This window comes from Sapajus apella, unplaced genomic scaffold, assembly GCF_009761245.1.
Source record: "Sapajus apella isolate SASKATOON/1434 unplaced genomic scaffold, GSC_monkey_1.0 scaffold12, whole genome shotgun sequence".
Taxonomy (NCBI): domain Eukaryota; kingdom Metazoa; phylum Chordata; class Mammalia; order Primates; family Cebidae; genus Sapajus; species Sapajus apella.
Window position 1 is genome coordinate 2320378 of NW_022436952.1, and position 24075 is coordinate 2344452.

Here is a 24075-nt window from a genome sequence, read left to right on the forward strand (position 1 = left end):
GTAGAACTGTAGAGTTGTAGTGTATGTGGCTCTTTGATTTTAGTAGATAATGCCAAATGGTTTCCAGAGTGTTTGCATCAATCTATCCTCTCACCCTTTTTTTTTTTTTTTTTTTTTTTTGGAGACGGAGTTTCGCTCTTGTTACCCAGGCTGGAGTGCAATGGCGCGATCTTGGCTCACCGCAACCTCCGCCTCCTGGGTTCAAGCAATTCTCCTGCCTCAGCCTCCTGAGTAGCTGGGACTACAGGCACGCGCCACCATGCCCAGCTAATTTTTTTGTAGTTTTAGTAGAGACGGGGTTTCACCATGTTGACCAGGATGGTCTCGATCTCTTGACCTCGTGATCCACCCGCCTCGGCCTCCCAAAGTGCTGGGATTACAGGCTTGAGCCACCGCGCCCGGCCTTTTTTTTTTTTTTTTAGATGGAGTTTCACTCTTGTTGCCCAGACTGGAGTGTAATGGCAAGATCTCAGCTCACCGAAACCTCCGCCTGCTGGGTTCAAGCTATTCTCCGGCTTCAGCCTCCCAAGTAGCTTACAGGCATGCGCTGCCATGCCCAGCTAATTTTTGTATTTTTAGCAGAGACGGAGTTTCTCCATGTTGGTCAGGGTGGTCTTGAACTCCCAACCTCAGGTGATCCCCCCGCCTCGGCCTCCCAAACTGCTGGGATTACAGGCGTGAGCCACCGCACCTGGCCTCCCTCTCACCTTTTTTAACCTCACTTGTCTTGTGTTTTGTTCGTAAAATAAGAGGATTGGAGAGTCGAATTTCTGAGCTCTCTTTTGGTTCTGATATCTCATGAATCTGTGATCAAGGAGCCCTAAATCAGTAGCACTTAGTGCTGAACATTTCTTTCTTTTTTTATTTTTTGAGACCGAGTTTCACTCTTGTGGCCCAGGCTGGAGTGCAATGGCATGATCTCGGCTCATCGAAACCTCCGCCTCAGCCTCCCGAGTAGCTGGGATTACAGGCATGTGCCACCACACCCAGCTAATTTTGTATTTTTAGTAGAGATGGGGTTCTCCATGTTGGTCAGGCTGGTCTTGAACTCCCGACCTCAGGTGATCCACCTGTCTTGACCTCCCAAAGTACTGGGATTACAAAGCTTGAGCAACCATCCCTGGCCTGGTACTGAGCATTTCTGAGGGAACACCAAAGTTGTGAGAGAGAGGGAGAGGTCAATGCAACCTGTGCTGGAGATGAGGCCTGCAAATGCTGTAGGGCTGAGCACAGTTCTAAACCTTGAATATTGGAGTTACAACAACCTGGGCAAGGTGGTATGACCCAGTCTCTACAAAAAAAAAAAAATTCTGTTTTTAATTATCCAGTTATGGTGGCATTTGCCTATAGTGCCAGTTACTCTGGAAACTGAGGCAGGAAGATCACCTGAGCCTAGGAGGTTGAGGCTGCAGTGAGCTGTCATCAAGCCACTGCTCACTGCTCTCCAGCCTGGGTGACAGAGTGAGACCCTGTCTCAAAAAAAAAAAAAAGCCAGACACATGTATCCCAGCACTTTGGTAGGCCAAGGCGGGAGGATCACTTGAGCCTAGGAGTTTGAGACCAGCCTGGGCAACTTAGTGGGACCCCATCTCTATGGGAAAAAAAATGGTGTTGGGTAGAGACTTGGGCCTTGACAGAGCCTGGCAACTCTTATCTGTACATCATGACCTCTGCTCCTGCCTGCACTTGAGAGAATTTCCAAACAGAATATGGCAAAGAGAGACAAGAAGCAAAAATAATAAACTCAGCCAGGTGCAGTGAATCATACCTGTAATCCCAGCAGTTTGTGAGGCTGAGGTGGGTGGATCACCTGGGTCAGGAATCTGAGACCAGCCTGGCCAACAGGGTGAAACCTGCGTCTCTACAAAAAATACAAAAATTAGGGCAAGGTGGCACTTGCCTGTAATCACAGCTACTTGGGAGGCTGAGGCAGGAGAATCACTTGAACTCAGGAGGCAGATGCTGCAGTGGGCCAAGATCGTGCCACTGCACTCCAGCCTGGGTGACAAAGTAAGACTCTGTCTCAAAAAAAGAGAAAAGTAAATAGAATGATGAGAAAATGGGTTCCAGATTGATTAATTTGGGGCAGATGAACCTCTGTGTGGGTGTGGTAGGGTAACAAGAGAGTCCTCCTTGAGGAGGCTAGGGGTTGGGGGCGGAGGCCTAGGATGAGACCACTGAGTGAACTGGAAAACTTTAGTGGCTGGCTCCTGGGCCCTCTGGCCAGCACCTCTCCTCCCTCATTGCTTAGACAGTTATTTTTTGTTGTTCCTGCCCAGGAATAGTCAAACTTAGGCATAGCAACACCTACATGGAGGACCATCACTCAGCAAACATTTATTGAGTACTTACTATGTACCAGTCATTATTATTATTATTTTTCTGAGACAGTCTTTTTTTTTTTTTTTTTTTTGAGACGGAGTCTCGCTCTTGTTACCCAGGCTGGAGTGCAATGGCGCGATCTCGGCTCACCGCAACCTCCGCCTCCCAGGTTCAGGCAATTCTCCTGCCTCAGCCTCCTGAGTAGCTGGGATTACAGGCACGCGCCACCATGCCCAGCTAATTTTTGGTACTTTTAGTAGAGACGGGGTTTCACCATGTTGACCAGGATGGTCTCGATCTCTTGACCTCGTGATCCACCCGCCTCGGCCTCCCAAAGTGCTGGGATTACAGGCTTGAGCCACCGCGCCCGGCCCTCTGAGACAGAGTCTTACTCTGTCATCCATGCTGGAGTGCAGTGGTGCAATCTCAGCTCACGACAAACTCTGCCTCCCGGGTTCAAGCAGTTGTGCCTCAGCCTCCTCATTAGCTGGATTACAGGCCCATGGCCACCACACCTGGCTAATTTTTGTATTTTTAGTAGAGATGGGGTTTCACCATGTTGGTCAGGCTGGTCTCAAACTCCTGACCTCATGATCCACCCTCCTTGGCCTTCCACAGTGCTGGGATTATAGGTGTGAGCCACCTTGTTTGGCCACCAGTCATTATTTAAACTGCTAGAAATACAGCAATGAAGAACATAGACAAAGATTCCTATCTTCATCATGCACATATGCAAGTGTATCTGAAGGATAAATTATTAGAAATGGAATTACTGGACCAAAAGGCAAATGAATTTAAAATGTTTGCCAATATTACCAAATTGACATACAAAGAGTTTATTATATTTTATGTCCCATTTGGATGACCATTTCCCTAGGAGTGTATCTGTCTTTCTTTTTTTTTTCTGAGACAGGGTCTAACTCTGTCACCCAGGCTGGTGTTCAGTGGTGCAGTCACTGAACCGCATTTTTTTTTTTTTTTTAGGTGGAGTCTCACTCTGTTGCCCAGGCTAGGGGACAGTGGTACAATCTCAGCTCACTGTAACCTCCACCTCCCGGGTTCAAGCTATTCTCCTGCCTCAGCCTCCCGAGTAACTGGGATTACAGGCATGCACCACCACACCCGGCTAATTTTTTGTATTTTTGGTAGAGACAGGGTTTCGCCATGTTGGCCATGCTGGTCTTGAACTCCTGGCCTCCAGTGATCTGTCTGCTTTGGCTTTCCGAAGTGCTGGGATTACAGGTGTGAGCCATCACACCTGGCTGCCCCCATTTTAGGACTAAGAGAAGAAAGGTGATAAGGAGCTGCTATTTCAAAAAGTTGAATGGGAGGGAAGGGACCAGAAAGTGACATCATCAGGGAGCACTTGGTTCAGGCATGGGTAGCAAGTTCAGTTACCTTGCTCCTGGCAGCAACAGAAGTGGGGGGAGGAGGCTTTTGGAGAAATTTTTGTCTGTAAGTGTCACAACACTGTTGCAGCGGGAGTATGACCCTAAGTGCTTGGCAGGAGCACAGGCCTGCTGCTTCCCTGCATTCTGGGCTGACCTCTTCACCTGAGCTGAACAGCGGATGCTTTTGGCCTTCTTCCTGGAACTAGACAGCTGTTAGGCTTAGGGAGCAGCTCGGGACCTACAAAGTTGGGGTGCAGGTAGGGAAGGAGGCCGCAGCATGTTAGAACAGTAAATACATGTCCTGATTTCCAGGACTGATTTCATGTATTCTGCCCCACAAGTTCACCAGCACCTGTCAGACTGGATGTCCCAGTTTTTGGTTTGGAAAATACGATCTGTCTCAGGTAATGGAGAAGGGGGAGACAGCAGTTCATTCATTCCAGTGTCTAAACCTGAGGTTGGTGGGAGCAAGAGACTGTCAGAGATGGTTCCAGCCCTGCGCTGGAATCTCGCCTTGAATTCCCAGCCCCGCCCAGATCCATGCCGAGGCGAGCAGGTGGGTGGGATGGATAGCGCTGTGTCTCACACCCTCGTAGCCTCACTTGCTTACCGTGGCCTCCGCCCTATCCCACACTGGGAAGTAGTCTCTGTTAAACTCAGCTCAGCTTTGCCCCATCGGCCCGTTAGGGAGACTCCAGGGAGGGGAGAGGCGCCACGTGCTTATGGAAAGCGGCCTGCCAGCCACGACTGCTTAAAGAGATGGTCTAAGCAATCAGGTTCGGTGCGGCCCAGATGCAGACGTCCGTTTCTCCCAAGGGAGGCAGCAAGGGGACTCCAGGTCCCCAAGCTGCTCTACAGCCAGTAGGGCTAACATCCCACCCTCCCTTCCCCCAACTCCCCGAGTAGCAGTCTGTCCAGCCCCCCAAGCGATCAGGCCACTACCCCAAGGCCCGCGCGTTCTCCTCCCAGCCTAGCCCGACCCATCTGCCCACCCGGGGCCCCGCCCCCGACCCCGCCCCGCCGACTCCCAAGAGGCGGTGGACGGGCCAGCGAGACTACAAGTCCCAGCAGGCCCCGGGGCCCGCCCTCAAGGGGCGGGGACACAGCGGCAGCGAATTGGGAGGAGCTCTGGCGCTCAGGCTAGGGAACGCGTGTGACCAATCGCGGGGCCGCTCTCGCTGTGAGCCGATGGGGGCGGGGAGAAGCCCGGCTGGGCCGGGACAAAAGCCCGATCCCGGGTAGCTGCCGGTGGCTGGAGCGCTCCGGATTTTGTGGTGTTCGTCGTTCCCGTGGAGCGAGTGCCGCGCACGGACTTTCGCAGAGAGGTGAGCGCGGGCCACTGTTTTCGCTGTCTGGAGTCCACTCGCCCTAGGAGCTTCCTGCCTCCCTCCCCCAACCCGGAACCGCCTTCCTCGAGGCGGGCTAGGTGCTCACGCGCCCTCCATGCACCTGCTTGGAAGTTTTGAGGGTCTTAGCTTTAGATTCGCCTTCGCCCGGGGTCCCGGCTGGTGGCCGCGTGTCGACGCTCTCCCCCGCCCCCCCACATTCCAGTTCTTGGGAGTTTGCGCGGGGCTTGCCGCCGTCCTTGCTTTTCCTGCCTCTGCCACATTGCATGGGCCCCCTCCTGGCGCGCCTCACGCCGCCCGGGCACAGCTATCGAGCCTCCTTGGCCGTCTTTTGGCCGCATCCGAGTTCCCCCATCAGATGCCGGGACGAGAAGTCGCGGTGGCGATTGGTCCCACTCCGATCCCTCACTGGCCGGGCTCAGGCCCTTCCCTTGGTTCTGTGGAGACTGGATTGAGCTCCACGCCCAACTGGAGGGAATGAGATGGGCGCGCCTCCGGAGCGGGCCACGCAGGGCCAGTCTGCCCCAGGATGCCGGAGGCCTCAGCAAGGACTCTTTTCGCACTAGAAGTGCCGTCTAGTCCAACCCCTGAGCGACAGATGGTCGGGGTGCCACCCCACCCTTGAGCTGACGCCGAGCCTGACCAAGACAAGGTCCTCAAGGGGCTGGAGGATGCCGCCGCCGCCCTCCTGTCGAGCCTGGCAGTGGGCCAGTCGCAGCGCCTGCCGCCCTCTCCAACCTTGGCAGATACCGTGCAGTGCCAAGTTCTGCCGTTACAGGGTCCCAAGAGGTCTTCCTGGGAAGAGGATTTTGGAAGGGATGATAAGGAGAAGTGCACACCACGGTTTGGTCAGCTAGCCTACTCCTCTCCCACCCTTAACTTTGCTTTGTGTTTCCAGCCGGCTCAGCTGAACTAAAATATTGGGTGAGGGACAGCTGGTAGGTCCCAGTTGCCCAGAGGGGTGATTTTCACCTCTTAGAAACCTTCCTAAACAGCTTGTAGGGGCGGTAGTGGGAAGAGCCCTCAGACACTGGGCAGCTGATGCCTCCATCCCCATTCTGACACTAATGCCTGCCTTAGTAGGGGGCACTCACAGAATTCTGCCTCTCTAGAACTTACTCCAGAGATTGCCTGTCCTCTCAAATAATAAAAATAATAATTCTCAGCTGGGCGCGGTGGCTTACGCCTGTAATCCCAGCACTTTTGGGAGGCTGAGCCAGGCGGATCACGAGGTCAAGAGATCAAAACCATCCTGGCCAACATGGTGAAACCCTGTCTCTACTAAAAATACAAAAATCAGCTGGTCGTGGTGGTGCAAGCCTGTAGCCCCAGCTCCTCAGGAGGCTGAGGCAGGAGAATCACCAGGGAGGTGGAGGTTGCAGTGAGCTGAGATCACACCACTGCACTCCAGCCTGGTGACAAAGTGAGACTGTGTAAAATAATAATAATTTCCAATCCTGCAGATACTAACCTTCAAATGAGTGTTTTTGTCTTTCCCAGAGGCACCTTAAGTAGCATCCCCAGTGATCCCTTCCACTAGCTGTGTCCCAGGGGTGTGTCCTGGGGAGCAGGCTCCTTTCATTAAGCTTTCTGTGTAGGCTGCTTCTTTCAGTGTCTGCTAAAAGTGAACTCAATCCTGGGTCACTCACCCGTCTGCAGAAAAGACCCCATTCAGCTCATAAGGTCCGTCCCTCAGGGAATGTGTATGTGTGTGTTTTCAGGTTCCTGGGCATGACTTCCCCCAAATGGTTTACAGATTACCTGTTACCAAGTAACAGTTCCCGGAGTCCAAGCTCAGCCCAACCATCTATCACGAATTTGACAGCACATTCAGCTACTGGGGATGCAGACTAAGACTTTTTTTTTTTTTTTTTTTTTTTTTTTTTGAAGACGGAGTTTCGCTCTTGTTACCCAGGCTGGAGTGCAATGGCGCGATCTCGGCTCACCGCAACCTCCGCCTCCTGGGTTCAGGCAATTCTCCTGCCTCAGCCTCCTGAGTAGCTGGGATTACAGGCATGCGCCACCATGCCCAGCTAATTTTTTGTAGTTTTAGTAGAGACGGGGTTTCACCATGTTGACCAGGATGGTCTCAATCTCTTGACCTCATGATCCACCCGCCTCGGCCTCCCAAAGTGCTGGGATTATAGGTGTGAGCCACCGCACCCGGCCCAGACTAAGACTTTGAGGGGAGAGGTCCCGAACCCAGACAGGTATTTGTAGGTATTTGCCCAATCCACTAGAGCAAATGTTCTTTTTTTTTTTTTTTTTTTGTTTGAGGTGGAGTCTCACTCTGTTGGCTGGGCTGGAGTGGAGTGGCACTATCTTGGCTCACTACAACCTCCGCCTCCCAGATTCAAGGTATTCTCCTGTCTCAGTCTCCCAAGTAGCTGGGATCACAGACACCCACCACCACACCTGGCTAATTTTTTGTGTGTGTGTGATGGAGTGCTCTGTCACTCTGTCACCAGGCTGGAGTACAGTGATGAGATCTCGACTCACTGCAGTCTCTGACTCACAGGTTGAAGCGATTCTCCTGCCTCAGCCTCCCAAGTAGCTGGAATGATAGGCACGAGCCATTATGCTGGCTAATTTTTGTATTTCTAGTAGAAATGGGATTTCACCATGTTGGCCAGGCGGGTCTCGATCTCCTGACCTCATTGTGATCCACCCACCTGGGCCTCCCAAAGTGCTGGGATGACAGGCGTGAGCCACTGTGCCCTGCCAATAATTTTTGTATTTTAAATAGAGACAGGGTTTCACCATGTTGGCCAGACTGGTCTTGAACTCCTGAGCTCAGGTAATCCGCCTGCCTTGGCCTCCCAAAGGGCTGGGATTATAGGCATGCCGGCCAATCAAATGTTCCTAATTGGTGGTCAGTCTGTGGGCCATCAGATAGTCACAGGTGAGCACCTTGAAACGATGTGCGCAGTTGGATATGTGTACATTTTTCTGGGGTTTTCTTCAGTCTCAGAAGAGTCTGAGACCTCAAAGAGGTTAAGAGCCACTGCCTTAGAGAGACTTTAAGACCTTACGGAACCATTAAAGTTGCAGTTTATCTCTACTGAATCCACTCCCTGGGTTTATGAGCCAGGTGCCTTCTCTGTATTGGTGAATATGCAGAGGCCCTTTTTTATTCTCTTGTATACATACCTTGTCTCAACCTCCCCTATTTTAGCCAGAAGGCTCTAGTGGCAAATCTCTTGTTTTGGTAAACTGGCAAATCTTGTTTTTTATCCTTTATTATCCCCTCGTATATCTTCTCTCCCATCCCCCTTCCAAAGACCCTATGGAGATGGACTCTTGGACCTGAAATATGATCTGAGTCTCAATAAAATTGTGATTTCTCAGCTGCAGGGGTCCATTTTCTCCTTGTCTTTTCCAAAGTTGGATCTTGTGTCTGTTTTGGAGTTGCCAGGCTCAGGGGACTGTTTTACTGGGAGTGTCAGACTTCTAGAAAGGTGTAAGTCGAGGGACTTCCTTTCTCCTGGAGTTTTGGAAGGAGTCTGAATTGCTGAGGATCATCAGCCATGCCCTCTCCTCTCTGAGTGTGCCTTTATCTGCCCTGGGCTGCACTCTGTTTGGGAGGGGGGTGGGGGGGTGTACCTATTTAATTTCAGGACCAGTTTTTCTGGTCTGAGTCAAGAAGATTGGGAAATGGAGCAGTGGATGGGAGGTGGAGGACTGTGGGGCAGTGGGGCTGGTCGGGCATCTCTGGAAACTCATATTGAGAAGGAATCTCAAGTCATTCTAGGGGAAGGCCAGAAAAGGGAACATCTCCTCTGAGTCCCTTCCCAGCTACCCCACTTTAGGCAGACACCCAGGCGGAATGTGCCCATTGTGTGTTCCATGCTGGATACTAGCTGGGAGGCTTACCAGCCAAGCTAGGATTAGAACCCGAAGCCCTACCAGCCTGGCCAATTGGGATGGGGTTGCAAAGTGGCCCCTGGAATGTTGGCCTTCTATGAACTGGGAATGGAGACCCAGCTTCCGTCATGCGTAAACCAGCCAGTTCCTTCACTCTGCCCTCCTTTATATATACTGGACTTTTTTCTCCCCTGGCAAATTCAATAGCTTTGCTTCTGAGCCTCAGGGAGACTGGAGTGACTTCCTGATCCAGCCAAGCTCTTGGCCTTCCCCATTTCCACCTGCCGAATTCCCCTCCCCAGCTCACTCCTTGAGTTACCCACAGGAGAATGGGTGTCTCAGGACAGAGTGGTGGGGAGGGGGGGATGATGAAATTATCATGAACTCTTTGAAGTGAAAAGGACACATGGGCCTTGTTCTTGGAAAAATGGTATTTTCTTGGGCTGATGTGGATTTTTCTGGGGACCTAGGCGTATTAGGGTTTGAGTCTCAGGTCACAACCTTGCTTATTATTAGGTGGACTTCTTGGGCAAGTTATCCTAACCCCGCTGAGCTTTTATTCCGCATCTAAGAAATGGGGTTGTAAATCTCAGTGTACCTCCCAGAGCTCATATGAGATGAGTTTCTTTTTATCTTTTTTTAGACACAGGGTCTTGCTCTGACACCCAGGCTAGAGTGCAGTGGTGCAATCAGCTCACTGTAGCCTCAAACTCCAAGATGAGTTTCCTTAAACATGTGATGGAGGGTGGTTTCTGCCTTTTCCTCCTTCTCCTCCCACTCTGGCTCAGCTAGAAGTGACCGGTACAGGGTGGTCCCCAGAGAGGCCTCTGTTTTGCTTAGTGAGTTTTGGTCTAAATTAGCAGCTGGATGACTCAGTGGAGCGGGTGGGATGTACTAAAGGTCAGTTTCCCTGCCCTGTGTCTGCTTCGTACTCGGGGCAGGAGGTCAGTGTCTGGGAGAAAAGAGCTTTGGAGAAAAGAGCTTTGCGATGATCCTCCCCCTCCCCTACTCCCCTCCTAACCAGGAGCTGAGGGTGTGACCCTGCTTGAGGCTAAGTAAACTTGCTGGCTTGGCCAGTGGCCTGGTAGTGTGTAAGGGTATGTGTAGGGGTAAATCTGGGTGCAGGGCAGATGAAACCTGTAGGGAGAAAAAGGCTAGCCTTTTGCAATTTCACCTGTTCAGTGTCTCTGTGCCCACCTCGATGGAACCAGCACTCAGATTTGGGTCAAAGCACTGGTATTCCTGGCCTCCCAGCCACTGCCTTTTGCTCCAGGATGAGTCTGGTTGTGGGTTAGCTAGTTTGCCTAGAGGGAATGGGGCAGGGTGAGGCAAAAGTCCCAGGGCAAATGGCACCTTTGTTTTTCTCTAGCCTCCCTCACCCACTGTCTCGGGATTGTCTTCCTCTGCTGGCAGAAGTGATGCTTGAAATCTCTCTTCCACTCCTCCTGCTGGACAGCATTTTTTCCTTCCTCTTGAGAAAAGCCTGGTTTTCTTATCTGGGGCAACTGGGAGTGGGTCTGCCCTGCTGGGGAAGGTAGCGCCTCCGCATGCCTGCCCCCTCTGACCAGCTCCTCTCCCAAACAGGTAGAGCAGGACCCTCTGCAGCCATGTCAGCCAAGGCAATTTCGGAGCAGACAGGCAAAGAACTGCTTTACAAGTTCATCTGCACCACCTCAGCCATCCAGAATCGGTTCAAGTATGCTCGGGTCACTCCTGACACAGACTGGGCCCGCCTGCTGCAGGACCACCCCTGGCTGCTCAGCCAGGTGAGCCCTGCCTCCACTCTGGGCTGTTCTTCCAGGCCCAGGGTCTGAGGAAGAGAAAGCTGTTGGTTTGTTGGAGACGCCAAGAGGGGTCACAAGGGTTGGAGCCTGCCAGCAGCAGCAGTGGGCAGCGTTGCCATGGGCTTGAAACTGTACAAACTGGCACCTAAAGCACAGCTGTATTTATTAACCATGTGGCCTGGGGCAAGCCATTTCACCTCTTTGAAGTTTAGATTTCCCATCGCTCCAATGGGATAATACTGACTCTGAGCTCTAAGAATTAGCAAAGAAGTCTGGAAAGCATTTCGCATGCTTGCTGCCTGGCACATGGTAGTTGCTCAGTAAAAAGTAGGTGTGTGCTCTCTCTTCCCCCAAGTGGAGTATATCAGGAGTGTATCAAGGCAATTAGGAAGTGTCACTTTGTACTTTGTGAAGAAGGGCCCTGACCCTGGAGGGTCAGCTTGGAATAGAGGCTCCGTTCTTGAGATCTCTGCAGGGCCATTGTTGGGAAGCACTTAGATTTCTTTGGCAGGGCCCAGAGAACAGGCCTAGGACCAGTGGTGGGGTTTCCTCCCACTAGGAGGCAGCTTAACTGAAAAGGGAGGGAGGGAGGGAGGGAGTTTCCTGGCTCTGGAGATGTATGAGCAGTGGTTAGGGGCTACTTGATGGGCCTTTTGTAGGCAGGGTTCAAGCACAGGGATGGGGTTGACCAGATGACCTCTAAGGCTCCTTGCTGCCCCAAGCCTGTGTCTCTCGGTTCTCCTCTTTGGAACACATGTTCTGGGCCATATTCTGAGGGGCTTACCATTGAATGAAGATGCTAATGTATTACATAGGGAGGGTAGGGAATCACTTATTCACTTAGCAGGTATTTGCTGAGCACCTGCTCTGTGCCAGGCTTCATTTGGGCATGAATGGCTCTAGATACCTGGTTCTCAAAAGAAAGATACTGGCTAGGGTAGGTGGGGGAAGCTTCCAGGAATTGACCTTGAAGGATGGATGGGGCTGGCTTCGGAGCAGAGTGAATGGGAAGTCAATCCCTGCTGTCCTCTACTTTGGGTCCCCAAACTACTACTGTTTATCTAATTCTTTCTCCCTCTAAATACAAACCCCTCTCATTCCAGAACTTGGTAGTCAAGCCAGACCAGCTGATCAAACGTCGTGGAAAACTTGGCCTAGTTGGGGTCAACCTCACTCTGGATGGGGTGAAGTCCTGGCTAAAGCCACGGCTGGGACAGGAAGCCACAGTGAGTGGGTATGGGGTCAGGTTGGACATGTGTGGTAACACAAACAAATACGGTTCACCTCCAGGTCAGCAGTTCTGTGGATCACCTCCACAGCCAGTCCCATTGTAGCCCAGGGAAGTCAGGAGTCCTGTGGCACTGACCCACTCAGGTGGCCACCAGCAGCAGGGCCAGTCTTAGTGCCCATGCCCAGCTCCCTCATCAGGACACCGAACTTCTTTGTTTTATTGGTTTGGGCAAGATGTGCTGTAGAGGAAACCCCAATATAGTTCAAAAGCCAGGTGGAAATGGTCTGATCCTTTAACAGTGATCATGGAGATGAGGCTCTGAGGCCTCCCACCGCTTTTTTTTTGAGAGGGAGTTTCGCATTTGCAGCCCAGGCTGGAGTGCAGTAGCGCGATCTCATCTCACTGCAACCTCTGCCTCCTGGGTTCAAGTGATTCTCCAGCCTCAGCCTCCTGAATAGCTGGGATTACAGGCATGTGCCAACATACCCAGCTAATTTTATGTTTATATTTCTCCACGTTTGCCAGGCTGGTTTCAAACTTCTGACCTCAGGTGATCCACCCGCTTTAGCCTTCCAAAGTGCTGGGATTATAGGCATGAGCCACCGTGCCAGGCCACTTAAAAGAAATTTTTAGGCTGGGCGCTGTGGCTCACGCCTGTAATCCTAGCACTTTGGGAGGCCAAGGTGGGTGGATCACCTGAGGTCAGGAGTTCAAGACCAGCCTGGCTATCATGGTGAAACCCCATCTTTATAAAAAAAAAAAAAAAAAAAAAAGAAATTTTTAGTAGAGGTGATGTTTTGCTATGTTGCCTGGGCTGGTGTTGAACTCCTGAGCTCAAGCAATCGTCTTGCCTTGGCCTCCTAAAGTTCTGAGATTATAGACATGAGCAATCATGCTGGACCTTTTTATGTTTTGGTTTTTACTTTATTTATTTATTTATTTTTTGAGATAGAGTTTCGCTCTTGTTGCCCAGGCTGGAGTGCAGTGGTGGGATCTCCGCCCACCACAACCTCCACCTCTCAGGTTCAAGTGCTTCTCCTGCCTCAGCTTCCTGAGTAGCTGGGATTACAGGCATGCGCCACCACACCCAGCGAATTTTGTATTTTTAGTAGATGGAGTTTCTCTATACTAGTCAGGCTGGTCTCGAACTCCTGACTTAAGGTGATCCACCCACCTCGGTCTCCCAAAGTGCTGGGATTACAGGCGTGAGCCACCGTGCCTGGCCTACTTTATTTTTTTAAAGACAGGGTCTCACACTGTCAACTGAAGGCTGGAGTGCAGTGGCACATTCATGTCTCACTACAGTCTCCACTTCCCAGCTTCAAGTTATCCTCTCACCTCAGCTTCTTGAGTAGCTGGGACTATAGGTGCATGCCACCATGCCAGGCTGCTTTAAAAAATTTTTTTTGTAGATATGCAGTCTCTCATGTTAACCAGGCTGGTCTCAAACTCCTGGCCTCAGATAATCCTCCTGCCTTAGCCTCCCATGTAGCTGGGACTACAGACATGTGCCACGAAGCCCAAATTCAGTTACTGACTTTTCCCAGCTTGGTGATGAATTTCAACTACATAAATGAGAGAGTTAAAGTGAAACATGGTTAGGAAGGCTAAGAGATACCTGGAAACAAAATTGTGTTTTTTTCTTCTCACTCCACAAGGGAGCTGGAGGACTGAGGGAGGGAGTGGGGTTGAGGCCTGGCCTAGCGTGGGAAGAATGTGCTGTCCACACCTGGCTCTGTGCATGTGGCTCTAAAGGGCCTGATGCTCATCTGGATGAAGCTGTACCAGGGATGAGCTCCTTTCTTCCTTAGCTGCCTCGGGAATAGCAGTGAAGGTGGTGATGGAGGTATCTTCCTCCCTCATTGGCCTTCTTCAGAGCAGCCCTTAATGTTAATTTCACAGTTTCTGGCCCTCATTGGTAAAAAGAGGTCCTTGAAGTTGCACGTGGACTCAGGCCTGAAGCAACCTGACCCTTGAGTTCCCAGGCCTTTGGAGAGAGGATGATAGGATTGGAGGGAGGGATGCTGAGCACGTCCCCAAGGGAGCACGTCTTGCTTCCTTCTCCTGCTGGCCTCTGGGCGGCGAAGGTGGGGGATGTCAGACATCGGGCCAGCAGGAGCGGCTCATTACCTCTGATGGATTGCTGTCTGGTCCCTGACTCAGCAGTGACGCACAGGACGGGTGGGGGTTTGGAACTTACTGGGATGAGGGCCACGGCCACCGCCAGGGAATCACTCCAGCTGATTAGCTCTGCAGGCGTGTGGTCCTCAGCCAGGAGGGTCTGTGTGGAGAAGTTTCCCTGATTAAGCCCTGGCTCCCCTCCTCCCCCCATTCCCCATGCCTGGACTCATGTCCTGAGGCTGAGTCACTGTGCCTACCTCAAGGCCGACGAACTGGAATGGTCAGCTCCCTCCTACCCAGTTCCCCTCCCTCCTACCCAGTTCCCCTCCCCCACAAGCTCTGGCACAGCCTTGACTTGTTGGAGCCCTTTCACTTGGGCAGGTCCTATGTCACCATCCAGAGGAGGCCAGGAGTGGGCAAGGTCGGTGCGTGTTCAGCCACAGCTCGCACCAGAGCAAGGGGCGAAAGGGCATCTCATGAGGACTTACTGAGCTTAGGGATTGCTGACCCCATTTTTTCTGGAAAATTCTGTCTATGCTGGGTGTGATGGTGGGAGTGCTTGAGCACCACCCCTGGGCAATCCCTTCTGCCCTGATGGAAAGACATGCCATCCCTCTGAGTTTCTTCTCCTTCAATTTTTCTGTAGGTTGGTAAGGCCACAGGCTTCCTCAAGAACTTTTTGATCGAGCCCTTTGTCCCCCACAGTCAGGTATGTATGAGGCGGCTCCAGGCTGGGTCTCTCCCTCCTGGAACTTTGGGTTTGTCTACCGTAACATGAAAGAAGTCAAGCTGATGAGGAAAGTCAGAGGGACCAGGGTCTCTGCAGCTGCACTGAGGATCTGAAGGTGCTGCGGAATCGGGAGTCCAGAGGGGAAGGAAAGGGCTTGGTCTGCAGCAGGGAGGAATTAGGACTAGTAACAAAGTCCAGTGTAGGGGTGAGAAAGACCTCCAGGCAGGACCCATCCCTCAGCTGGGGTCACACTGATTCAGTCTGGACCGTCAGCCAGTGGGGTAGTGGCGGCTTCTCCTTGTCCTCAGGGAAGAGATGGTGCACAAGTCTCTGGGTGAATGTTTTTTACTGAGTTTTAGAAAGCGAGACCATGGGGGTTGGTTTCCTCTCCCAGTACTTGGTAGAACCCCCATCTTCCCCAGTTCAGCACCGCCACCAACCCCACCCCCAACCCCAGTCCCACCACCTTCTCTCTTTACCTGCAAGGCGGAGGAGTTCTATGTCTGCATCTATGCCACCCGAGAAGGGGACTATGTCCTGTTCCACCACGAGGGAGGTGTGGACGTGGGTGATGTGGACACCAAGGCCCAGAAGCTGCTTGTTGGTGTGGATGAGAAACTGAATCCCGAGGACATCAAAAAACACCTGTTGGTCCACGCCCCTGAAGACAAGAAAGAGTTGAGTGAGAGGGACGGTGGGGAGGTGGCAGTTGGGATGAGAAGACTGATGGGTGCTGGGCGCAGACCAGGGAGAGCAGAGTGGTCTCCTCGCTGGGAGCAGGCGGTAGGCACAGCTTGACCTGAGGAAGACAGCTGGGTGCAGGCTGGGGACTGCCTTGGAACCAGACTGAAATATGCCACCAGCGTCCCTCACCTCCTTGCCCCTGTCTGTCTGGCGCCTCCGCCTCCAGCTTCTTGCCTGACAGCTCCTTTCCGCCTCAGTGGCTGAAGAGCAATGTCCAGGGAGCAGGGGTTGCAGAGCAGGTGGAAGGGCTGGCAGGGTGTGTGTCGCGAAATGGAGCTGTCAGTGGCAGTGAGAGATTGCTTCGGGGTGCCTGGGGTGCTGCCGAGCTGCTCCCTGATGGATCAACTGTCCCTCTGTCCCTCCCCCTTCTAGAATTCTGGCCAGTTTTGTCTCCGGCCTCTTCAATTTCTACGAGGACCTGTACTTCACCTACCTCGAGATCAATCCCCTTGGTAACTGGCTCTGCTGGGGTGGGAGGGGTCAAGGGGCCCAGTGCCTGTGGCAACCCTGGCCTTGGCATTCAGAGAACCAGACTCTCACTGGCCAGAGGGCAAGATAGGGATGCACAAGCAGAGGGGCCCCCACGCTCGTTTAGTGCCAGTTCCTGTTCCTGAGCTCTCAAAAGACTCATTTTTCTCTCAGTCAACTCCAGCATCCCTCTTGGGTTTTAACTTGCTCTGAGGTGGGGAAGTCCTGGTTTTTTTTTTTTTTTTTTTTTTTTTTTTTTTTATACAGAGTCTTACCCTGTCGTCCAGGCTAGAGTACAGTGGTGCAGTTTTGGCTCACTGCAACCTCCACCTCCTGAGCTCAGGCAATTTTTTCTGCCTCAGCCTCCCAGTAGCTGGGATTTACAGGTACCCGCCATCATGCCTGGCTAATTTTTGTATTTTTAGTAGAGACGGGGTTTTGCCATGTTAGCCAGGCTGGGCTTGAACTCCCAACCTCAGGTAATCTGCCCTCCTTGGCCTCCCAAAGTGCTGGGATTACAGGTGTTGGGATTAGAGGCATGAGCCACCCTGCCTGGCCGGAAGTCCTGATTTTGGTCTGACTGTGTGCTGCTGCTGCCGCTTCCACCAGGTCAGGCTGTGCTGACAGTAGGAGGTCAGCCGCCTCTGCACTGCTCTCACTCTCTGGCCCTTCATTCCTCCCGGGGCACTCAGAGGCCCCACGCTTGCCTCCCCTGTGGGAGCTGGTCAATCATTGACCCTTGATGCTGGGAAGAGCTTGATCTTAGCCTCTTGGGTTGTGAAGGAAGCAGGTGGTGTTGGGGGAGAGTGGTGTGGGCTGGCTCTGGCCAGGCCTTCTCAGGGCAAAGTCCAAGAAGGCGAGAAATCAAATCATTCCAGCTGAGAATGCAGCCCCTCTAATGGACCAGATGGCCTTGTGCTAACTTCATTAGCTAAATGGTCCCGGGGAGGAGGAAGACGGATGTCCAGTGAGGTGATATAAACAAATCCTGTTGACCAGGGTGGTGTGGGAGCCCAGTACCCCCAATGGCTCCCGCTCCACCTGACGCTGAGGCTTCCCCCTGGGAGACTTGGATGTGCATACAGGCGGCGGGGGAAGTGGTCTTCTGTCGGCAACATGTACCTTAAAACAGTTTTTAGTGGCCAGACCATGGGTTTTGCGCATGGTTAGATACTCAGGAAGTGTAGCATTTTGGAAAAATGTTTGCAAATTGCCGTGGCAACTAATACAGACCTCTATGTCCCATTACCTGTAGGTCAGGGAGAGGGGAATGGTCTTGTAGTATTTGTTTTGCCTTTCATGGGGAAATGCTCTGTCTCTAATAAGTGCCACTCTGGTTTCTTACTGAGTTTAGAGAGTTCTGACACCTGAATGGGTCACTGTGGGAGTGGTATTTGCGGAGGGCTTGGAGGTTGGTAGTCGTCTCTTCCCAGAGCCGGTGTCTGATGATTGTCTTGGGAGTGGTGTTTGTGGAAGGGTTGGAGGTTGGTGGGTGTCTGATGATTGCTTCCGCTCCTCTCGAAGTAGTGACCAAAGATGGAGTCTATGTCCTTGACTTGGCGGCCAAGGTAGACGCCACTGCTGACTACATCTGCAAAGTGAAGTGGGGCGACATCGACTTCCCTCCCCCCTTCGGGCGGGAGGCATATCCAGAGGTAAGGCTGGTTTAGAGGGGAGATGGGGACTGGGGGGAGGCCAGGGGGAGGTGACTCATCTCTGGTGTGCATTTGGCCCCCCTTCATGAGCTGTTTATTTGGCAGGGAAAAGAAGACCAAGAAGCATTTAATTTTCTTAAAACCCCAATGGGGTAGGGGGTGGGAGTGAGCCAAGCCTCTGAATCCCAGCCAGAAATCCTTTTAGACTTCTCTCTCAATCAGCCTCCCTCGGCTCTTCACTTGATTTGTTGCCTTTCCATGATTGCAAGTGGCTCCCCCCTAATCCTGATGTAAGGTCGTTCTCTCGGCTGCTCACTGAGAATTTTAATTGCCCCTTCCCACCCTGTCCTCTGATAAGTCCTCACAGCAGGGTCAGGTTTTCTGGGAAGTACCCCAGGCTCAGGGAAGAGGCTGGGCGGGGAGACGGTCTGGCCTGGGGAGACTGGGGATGGCGTGTGATGGGCTGGGCAGGCAGATGCTGGGGTGAGGGCATGGTCAAGCAGAGGGACACGGTGAGGCTCAGTTTAGGCAGAGGGCCAAGGACTTGACGTCAGAGAAGGGATTTGGGAAGTTTGTCCCTGGGCAGTGACGGTGACTATGGGTGGTTTTGATACTTATAGACACCATCAAGTGTTTTCAAGGCATGTGGGGCCCTGCACAGTCCCTTCTTCCCACCCTGTTATGGTGACTAATGGCCTCTTCATGTGCCTCCTGGGAATGCAGGGAGGGGTCCTAAGATCTGGGACCTGGTAAAGGGGGCACCCCACTAAGGGCCTATCTTGCTCTCTGGTCCCTAGGAAGCCTACATTGCAGACCTAGATGCCAAAAGTGGGGCAAGCCTGAAGCTGACCTTGCTGAACCCCAAGGGGAGAATCTGGACCATGGTGGCCGGGGGTGGCGCCTCTGTCGTGTACAGGTGACTGAAGGGGGCTGCTGAAGGAATGCCAGCCTGGTCTACCCAGCATCCACTTGTGTGTGACCTGGGTGGGTGGGGTCCTGCCACTTTGGTGTGGGAATTTGGGGCAGAGGAAAGCAGTAGCATCCTAGAGGGCTTTGAGGGACTTTGGCGAGGGCCTGCCCTGCACACGGTGTCTCCTGTAACCTTCTCGTTTGCGTGAAAATGAAGCTGTTTTATGAGTTTTAATTCTGATAATTATGTGCTCCATGCAGAGGTAGGGCAAATAGAGAAAATGAACTAGAAAGTGAAAGTTGCCTGGCCATTTCCTTATCCTCTCCCTGACCAGGTCACCCCAATTAGCAAGCTACTGTATATCCTGTCAAGCATATGTAAATGTTTACATTCTTGCTTTATAGAAATGTTAGGATCATATTCTACACCCTTTAAAATAATTAGCAGTCTTCCCTTCAAGCATGGTAGACGCCTGCTCGTTTCTAGATATGTGATCTGCCATTCCCTTCCGTGCATCACACCTTCTCTTGGGCCCTGTCAGGGACTCCTTCAGGGTGTGATTTTTCTTGTCTTTGTGTTAGGGAGGTGCTCATTATTCATTTTACCTGCCATTGTCTGTCTGGGGCTCCCGAGTGCCCTGGGGCAGGCAGAGTGTATTGCTCAGAAGAGTCTGATGTAGCACCGCCAACCTGCAGGCCAGAATCGCATGGGAGCTGGGGGCTGGGGGTCCAAGAGGCCGGTTCCACAGGCTGACTCCAGTGTTCTGAGGGATCTGCATGTCCTCCCAGGCACCAGGCTGCCATCCCCTGCCCCAAGTCTGAGAGCCATCACTGACCTCTGTGTCTCCTTGGCAGCGATACCATCTGTGATCTAGGGGGTGTCAACGAGCTGGCAAACTATGGGGAGTACTCGGGCGCCCCCAGCGAGCAACAGACCTATGACTATGCCAAGACGATCCTCTCCCTCATGACCCGAGAGAAGCACCCAGATGGTGAGATGTGCGCGCGTGCGCACACACACACGCACACACACACACCTGCCCCCACTCTCCCAGGACAGCCCAGTGTGCTGCAATGGGACAACTTTGTCCGAGGAGTCACCAAGGCTGTGTGTCGTCCTGGTTCTTTGCAACTTGAGGCTAATAATTGAATTTTTGGCTCTTGGTTTCTCTTACTGCACAGAGGGCAGGGAGCACATCTGTCCATGGGAAGGGACTGAGAGGGTAAGAAGCAACGTGTGATAAAGCCCTGCAGACAAGTGCAGGGAGGAGGTGGCTGTGGCATGCTCCTGCTCCGATTGTAGTAAACTCAGTTTATCTGATTGTGATAAACTCTGATTGCAGTAAATTCAGTTACCCTCTTATATTACCTGGCCTGTGTGATTCTCAGCACCCGTTTACCACCTGCCTGGATTTTTGGGTGTCGGTTAGGAGTTACGTAGCGCTCCTATGGGTTTGTTCTGACCACTGTCTGGTGGCATAGGTAATGAGAGTTGAGCTGATAAAGTGGAATGTCTGGAGAGACTATCCTGCTCACTCCCCAGTACCTCCTAGCAGATGGGGGACCCTCATTCAGAGGAACAAGAACTTCCTCAGTTGGATTTCTGGAAAGATGCTCAGGTCTACCTCTGTAACTGTTTTTGATTTCTCTCTTACTCTAAATCCAGGCAAGATCCTCATCATTGGAGGCAGCATTGCAAACTTCACCAATGTGGCTGCCACGTTCAAGGTAACAGCTGCAGCAGTGGTGCAGTTTCTGGGAAAAGTGGGTTTGGGGAAAGCAGGGAAGGGGCCTTGAAGGCAGAGTTTGAGGCTGGGCGCAGTGGCTCATGCCTGTAATTCCAACACTTTGGGAGGCTGATGCGGGTGGATCACCCGAGGTCAGAAGTTCGAGACCAGCCTGACCAACATGGCGAAACCCCATCTCAACTAAAAATACAAAAATTAACCAGGCGTGGTGGCACATGCTTGTAATCCCAGCCACTTGGGAGGCTGAGGCAGGAGAATCACTTGAACCCGGGAGGCAGAGGTTAGGGTGAGCCGAGATCGCGCCATTGCACTCCAGCCTGGGCAACAAGAGTGAAACTCCATCTCAAAAAAAAAAAGAGTGGAGTTTGAGCCAGAGCCAAATTACCATGAGTTACCCAGGTCAGGTAGGGGGCTCTTGTCCCAGGATCTCTTACGGGGGTGGAGAAAACATTGGGACAGTACCTGTGCGTCTGAAGCTGTGTGTCTGGGAAACATAATGCGACCTCATCTCTACTAAAACGAAAAAAAAATTAGTGGGTTGAAGCCGGAGGATCGCTTGAGCCCAGGAGGTGGAGGTTGCAGTGAGCTGCGCTCACGCCACTGCACTCTGGCCGACAGAGCAAGACTTTGTCTCAAAAAAAAAGAAGAACTGTAAAAAAAACTGTTCCCGCACATCACTTAAGAAGCTTTCATAGGACACTGGCTATGTCTTAGTACCTCTGAGAACCCTTGCATAGGGCCCAACGTAGATATCCCCACCAAAAAAAGTTGTAGTAAGAGGGACTAATGACTGTAGATGGGACAAGAGAGAAACCAGCAAGGCCTTGAGGAGGCCTGGAGCACCATGACATAAAGGGGTGTCAATCCCCGGTACCCCACCTTCCCAACTCAGTGGTGTTATGAGTGATCATGTCACAGGCCTTTGGGTGCTGTACATAGTCCCATGCTTCCTGAGGAGTAGCCCTTGTCACATACACCTGGTCCGTTTATTTCTCATGGTTATAAATCATTTATTTGTTGCTACCTTGTATTTAGTCACATGTCTCTGTTGTTCCTTTGGGCTTCCAGGGCATCGTAAGAGCGATTCGAGATTACCAGGGCCCCCTGAAGGAGCATGAAGTCACAATCTTCGTCCGAAGAGGTGGCCCTAACTATCAGGAGGGCTTACGGGTAATGGGAGAAGTCGGTAAGATGGGGACCTTTTCTCTCCCTCTCACTCTGAGTGTGGGTGGCCTTCCTCCTTGGGATTCCTGATTCCCAAGCATCAGTCTTGGGCTCTCTCGCTCTCCACTCCCCTTCCTGGGTAGGCAGTTAGGGTTACCATTCCGTGTCCCAACACAGAGTATTATCCTAAACTTTGGAATGGTCAGGAAAGCATTTTCATTCAGCTCTGCACTTAATACTTATTAAAGACCACTTGTGGCCGGGCGTGGTGGTTCATACCTGTAATCCCAGAGGCTGAGGCGGGTGGATCGCCTGAGGTCGGGAGTTTGTATCTAGCCCTACCAATGTAGTGAAACCGGGTCTCTACTAATAATACAAAAAAAAATTAGCTGGATGTGGTGACGGATGCCTGCAATCTCAGCTACTCAGGAGGCTGAGGCAGGAGAATCACTTGAACCTGGGAGGTGGAGTTTGTGGTGAACCAAGATCAAGCCATTGCACTCCAGCCTGGGCCACAAGGGTGAGACTCCGTCTCAAAACAAAAACAAAAACAAAACAAAAACCGCTTGCCTTGTGCTGGTCACGAGGGTTACAACCACAAACAGGACAGACAGCAAGCCATCATGGAATGGAGGACGCAGACTGCGATGTCAGGGGGTGGCAAGTGCCAGGGGAAAACAAAACAGGGAAAGGGAGAATGTGTGGTGTGGGAAGGGATAGGGCAGCCTTCAACAGGGTGATCAGAAAATGCTTGATCAAGGCCAGGCATGGTGGTTCACGTGCTCTGAGAGGCTGAAGTGGGTGGATCCTTTGAGCTCAGGAGTTCAAGACCAGCCTGGACAACATGATGAGACCCCATCTTTACAAAAAAAAAATACAAAAATTAGCTGGTTATGGTGGCACACATCAGTAATCCTAGCTACTTGGGAGGTCAAGGCTGCAGTGAGCCGTGATCATGCTGCTGCACTCTAGCCTGGGCGACAGAGTGAGACCCTGTATCAAAAAAGAAAACTGACTTTTGAGCAAACAGCTGGAGTGAGGGAGCAGCACCATGGTGACTCTTGGCAGAGGGAAGGGCAAGCTCCAAGGCCCTGCAGTGGTAAGGCGCTGGAGCTGAGAGAGAGAGGCAGCAAGACACTACAGGTCACAGGAGCGCTTAGCCATCACTCTGAGACAGCCGGCACAAGAGGTGTTTAAGCAGAACCACCACATAATTTTTTTTTTGAGACAGTGCCTTGCTCTGTTACCCAGGCTAGAGTGCAGTGGTACCATCATAGTTCACTGCAGCCTCAACCTTGTGGGCTCAGGTGATCCTCCCACCTCAGCCTCCTAAGTATTGGGGACTACTGGATGACCACTACCACACCACTCCTGGCTTCAAGTGATCCTCTTGCCTTGGCCTCCCACAATGCTAGGATTATAGACATGAGCCACTACAACCAGCCAAGTGACACAATTTGACTTAGGTTTGAATTGAATAGGATTAATTTTTTTGTTGTTGCTTTTTTGAGACAGGGTCTTACTCTGTCACCCAGGCTGGAGGGCAGTGATGTGATCACAGCTAACTACAACCTCTGCCTCCCAGTCTCAAAGGATCCTCCCACCTCAGCCTCCTGAGTAGCTGGGACTACAGATGCATGCCACAATAAATACACAATTTTTGTACAAATAATTAGCACACGCCTGGCTAATTTTTTGTAGGCGAGGTTTTGCCATGTTGCCCAGGCTGGTTTTGAACTCCTGGATTCACCCGATCTACCCACCTAGGCCTCCCAAAGTGTTGAGATTACAGGCATGAGCTTTTTCTTTCCTTTTTTTAAATAGAGCTGGTTCACAGTTGAGGGCCTGCTACGTACAGTGGGTTAGGCCCAGGGACAGCACAGTGAAGTTTACCAAACGATGTTTTTAAAATTATTCAGGCAGGGCTCAGTGACTCACACCTATAATCCTAGCTCTTTGGAGGCTGAGGTGAGTGGATCACCTGAGGTCAGGAGTTCAAGACCAACTTGGTGGTCAACATGGTGAAACCCTGTCTTTACTAAAATACAAAAATTAGCTGGGAGTGGTGGCACATGCCTGTAATCCCAACTACTCGGGAGGCTGAGGCTCAAGTGATCTTCCCACTTGAGCCTCAGCCTCAAGCCTCCTCCCAAGGAGAATTGCTTGAGCCTGGGAGGTAGACACTGCAGTGAGCCGAGATCGCATCCCTGCACTCTAACCTGGGCAACAGTCTGTCTCAAAAAAAAAAAAATTTAGAACATTCCACAAGTGAACAGTAGGAGAAGATGCTAGGGGTCTGTCTATACAAGGAGGAGTCTTGTATAGACTATACATGTCTGTCTATACATGTCTGTCTATGACATGGGATAGAGTGACCGTCAAGGTCAGAGGGGGTCTTTTCTCAGGAGGTGGTGCTTGGGTTGAGCTGGGAGACCAGAGAGCAGCCAGGCGAAGCTCCATATGAGCTCCATGCAGAGGAAGGAGCAGGGCCAGTGCGCTGGAGGAATGGGCTCAGGATGTTAAGAGAGACGAGGCGCTGGTGTATGCATGCAGTGAGGGCTAAGGAAAGCTGGAGAGCTGGGGTCCAGGCTGTGAACA

General features: G+C 51.9%; 1 protein-coding gene across 3 annotated transcripts in view; it reads left to right on the forward strand.

Moving 5' to 3' along the window:
- The first annotated feature begins 4864 nt into the window (after positions 1–4864).
- The window catches only part of ACLY (ATP citrate lyase), a 50345-nt gene continuing 31134 nt past the window's right edge, over positions 4865–24075 (forward strand). The window contains exons 1-11 of one of the 3 annotated variants that reach the window (XM_032279659.1): positions 4865–5038; positions 10504–10689; positions 11811–11933; positions 14706–14768; positions 15276–15466; positions 15906–15985; positions 17526–17656; positions 18454–18572; positions 19421–19557; positions 20232–20293; positions 21382–21499. In XM_032279659.1, coding sequence (XP_032135550.1) covers positions 10531–10689; positions 11811–11933; positions 14706–14768; positions 15276–15466; positions 15906–15985; positions 17526–17656; positions 18454–18572; positions 19421–19557; positions 20232–20293; positions 21382–21499 — 1183 coding nt within the window. In that variant the 5' untranslated portion in view covers positions 4865–5038; positions 10504–10530. The remainder of the gene's footprint in view (positions 5039–10503; positions 10690–11810; positions 11934–14705; positions 14769–15275; positions 15467–15905; positions 15986–17525; positions 17657–18453; positions 18573–19420; positions 19558–20231; positions 20294–21381; positions 21500–24075) is intronic. The other 2 variants (XM_032279658.1, XM_032279660.1) reach the window with 2 other exon arrangements.